Source organism: Oratosquilla oratoria, chromosome 41 (genome assembly GCF_046742065.1).
Source record: "Oratosquilla oratoria isolate Oo_2021 chromosome 41, ASM4674206v1, whole genome shotgun sequence".
Classification (NCBI taxonomy): domain Eukaryota; kingdom Metazoa; phylum Arthropoda; class Malacostraca; order Stomatopoda; family Squillidae; genus Oratosquilla; species Oratosquilla oratoria.
The window spans coordinates 33,196,974-33,198,690 of record NC_134817.1 but is presented as its reverse complement, the minus strand read 5'-3'; the positions used below and the strand labels follow the sequence as shown (position 1 = coordinate 33,198,690).

The window sequence follows — 1,717 nt, the reverse complement described above, 5'->3', positions numbered from 1 at the left end:
GGCTCGCAGTGCAGCTATGCTGAAATTTTCAAACCCTAGACAAGGCTCGAACTCGGATCATTGAATTAGCGGCCATGCGCGCTACCACCACACTATCGAGCGTGTGTGTATGTAATTCACCATGATAATTCACTATGGTCTTGGATCACGTGTTTAACTCGTGATCGACAGCTACTACCCTCCCGGATGAGAGCTCAGAACTCGCGTATGACCGATCTATGAGTAATGCTGTGACCTGACACACGCACACACACACCCAACTCCCCGCCCACGAGAGTTGGAGTAACGACTCGCATCCCAGCGATACTGAAGTTATTTCAGCCCTGGGTGGGATTCGAACTCGGACCGCTGTAGTAGCAGTTGCAAAGGTACCACTGCGCCGTCGAGTCGTGTGTGTGTGATTCACCACCATGGTCTTGGATCACGTGTTGGACTCGCGATCGACAGCTATTTCCCTCCCGAAAGGGAGCTCAGAGCTCATATATGACCGATCTATGGGTAATTCTGTGACCTGACACACGCACACACACACACAACTCCCCGCTCACGAGAGTTGGAGTAACGACTCGTAGCGCAGCGATACTGAAATTATTTCAGCCCTGGGCGGGATTCGAACTCGGACCGCTGTAGTAGCAGTTGCGAACGCTACCACTGCGCCGTCGAGTCGTGTGTGTGTGATTCACCATGGTCTTTGGATCACGTCTTGGACTCGTGATCGAACGCTATTTCCCTCCCGAAAGAGAGCTCAGAGCTCATATATGACCGATCTATGGGTAATGCCGTGACCTGACACACGCACACACACACACAACTCCCCGCTCACGAGAGTTGGGGTAACGACTCGCAGCGTAGCGATACTGAAATAATTTCAGCCCTGGGCGGGATTCGAACCCGGACCGCCGTAGTGGCGGCCGGGAACTCTAACCACTGCGCCATCGAGTGTGTGTGAGCGCGCTTAGGAAGACAGAGGGAACAAATCACCAACACTTACAAGCCTCATGCTGACTTCAGCAAAACGCGACCGGTCAGGTCTCAGGTCTTCAGCCTCCGCAAGACTCAAAGCTGAGCTGATGCTGCTGAGCCCTCCCAGGTCTTTTATATGTGCAAATCCCCCCCAAGGGGGGAGAGGGGGTGGAAGGGGGGGAAAGACGGGGGAGGATTTTTTCGTGAGCGTCTTCCTGTCAGGGTCAACTGACAAGCAAGTATTTAGCTCCCCACCCCCCCAACTTAGGCCTCCCTGTTCACCTCCCCCCCTTTTCCTCTCCCCCTCCTCCCCCTCCCCCCCACACCTTCCTACATCAGTTTGGAGCCTGAATTACTCCGTTAGACCTTCACCTCTTCACCTTGTTTCTTGTACACTCACGATACACTACTTCAAGTCTTACTTCACATCTGGTACGCCTTTCACGGGGTGCCACGGAATTGAATATCTCAGTTTGGCGCCAGAACAGGAAATATAACCCTGGCGCCAAAGGGGTTCACGGTGGTTATTTGCCCCCCTCTTTCTCTATCATGGGGTGCCACGGAGATGAATCAAATCGCCTGGCGACAGCCAGAATGAAAGGTTAAGGGTCACCCGGGACGGAAGGGGTTGATGTTTCCGTTCTTGTGATGGAATCGCTTTTCGTGGGTTGATGTAAGACGCTTTCATTCAGTAACCTTCGGGTTGGTAATGTCTCCATTATCTTCTTTGTGGAGGTAATAGAACCTAATTTTG

The 1,717-nt window shown here is 52.7% G+C and overlaps 1 protein-coding gene across 1 annotated transcript in view; it reads right to left on the bottom strand.

Annotated features, from left to right (window-relative positions):
- The window catches only part of LOC143021306 (uncharacterized), a 5,552-nt gene extending 4,489 nt beyond the window's left edge, over positions 1-1,063 (bottom strand). Inside the window, exon 1 of the mRNA XM_076178714.1 lies at positions 992-1,063. Within this exon, the coding sequence (XP_076034829.1) occupies positions 992-1,000 (9 nt within the window). The 5' untranslated portion in view covers positions 1,001-1,063. The remainder of the gene's footprint in view (positions 1-991) is intronic.
- Between the last annotated feature and the right edge of the window lie 654 nt (positions 1,064-1,717).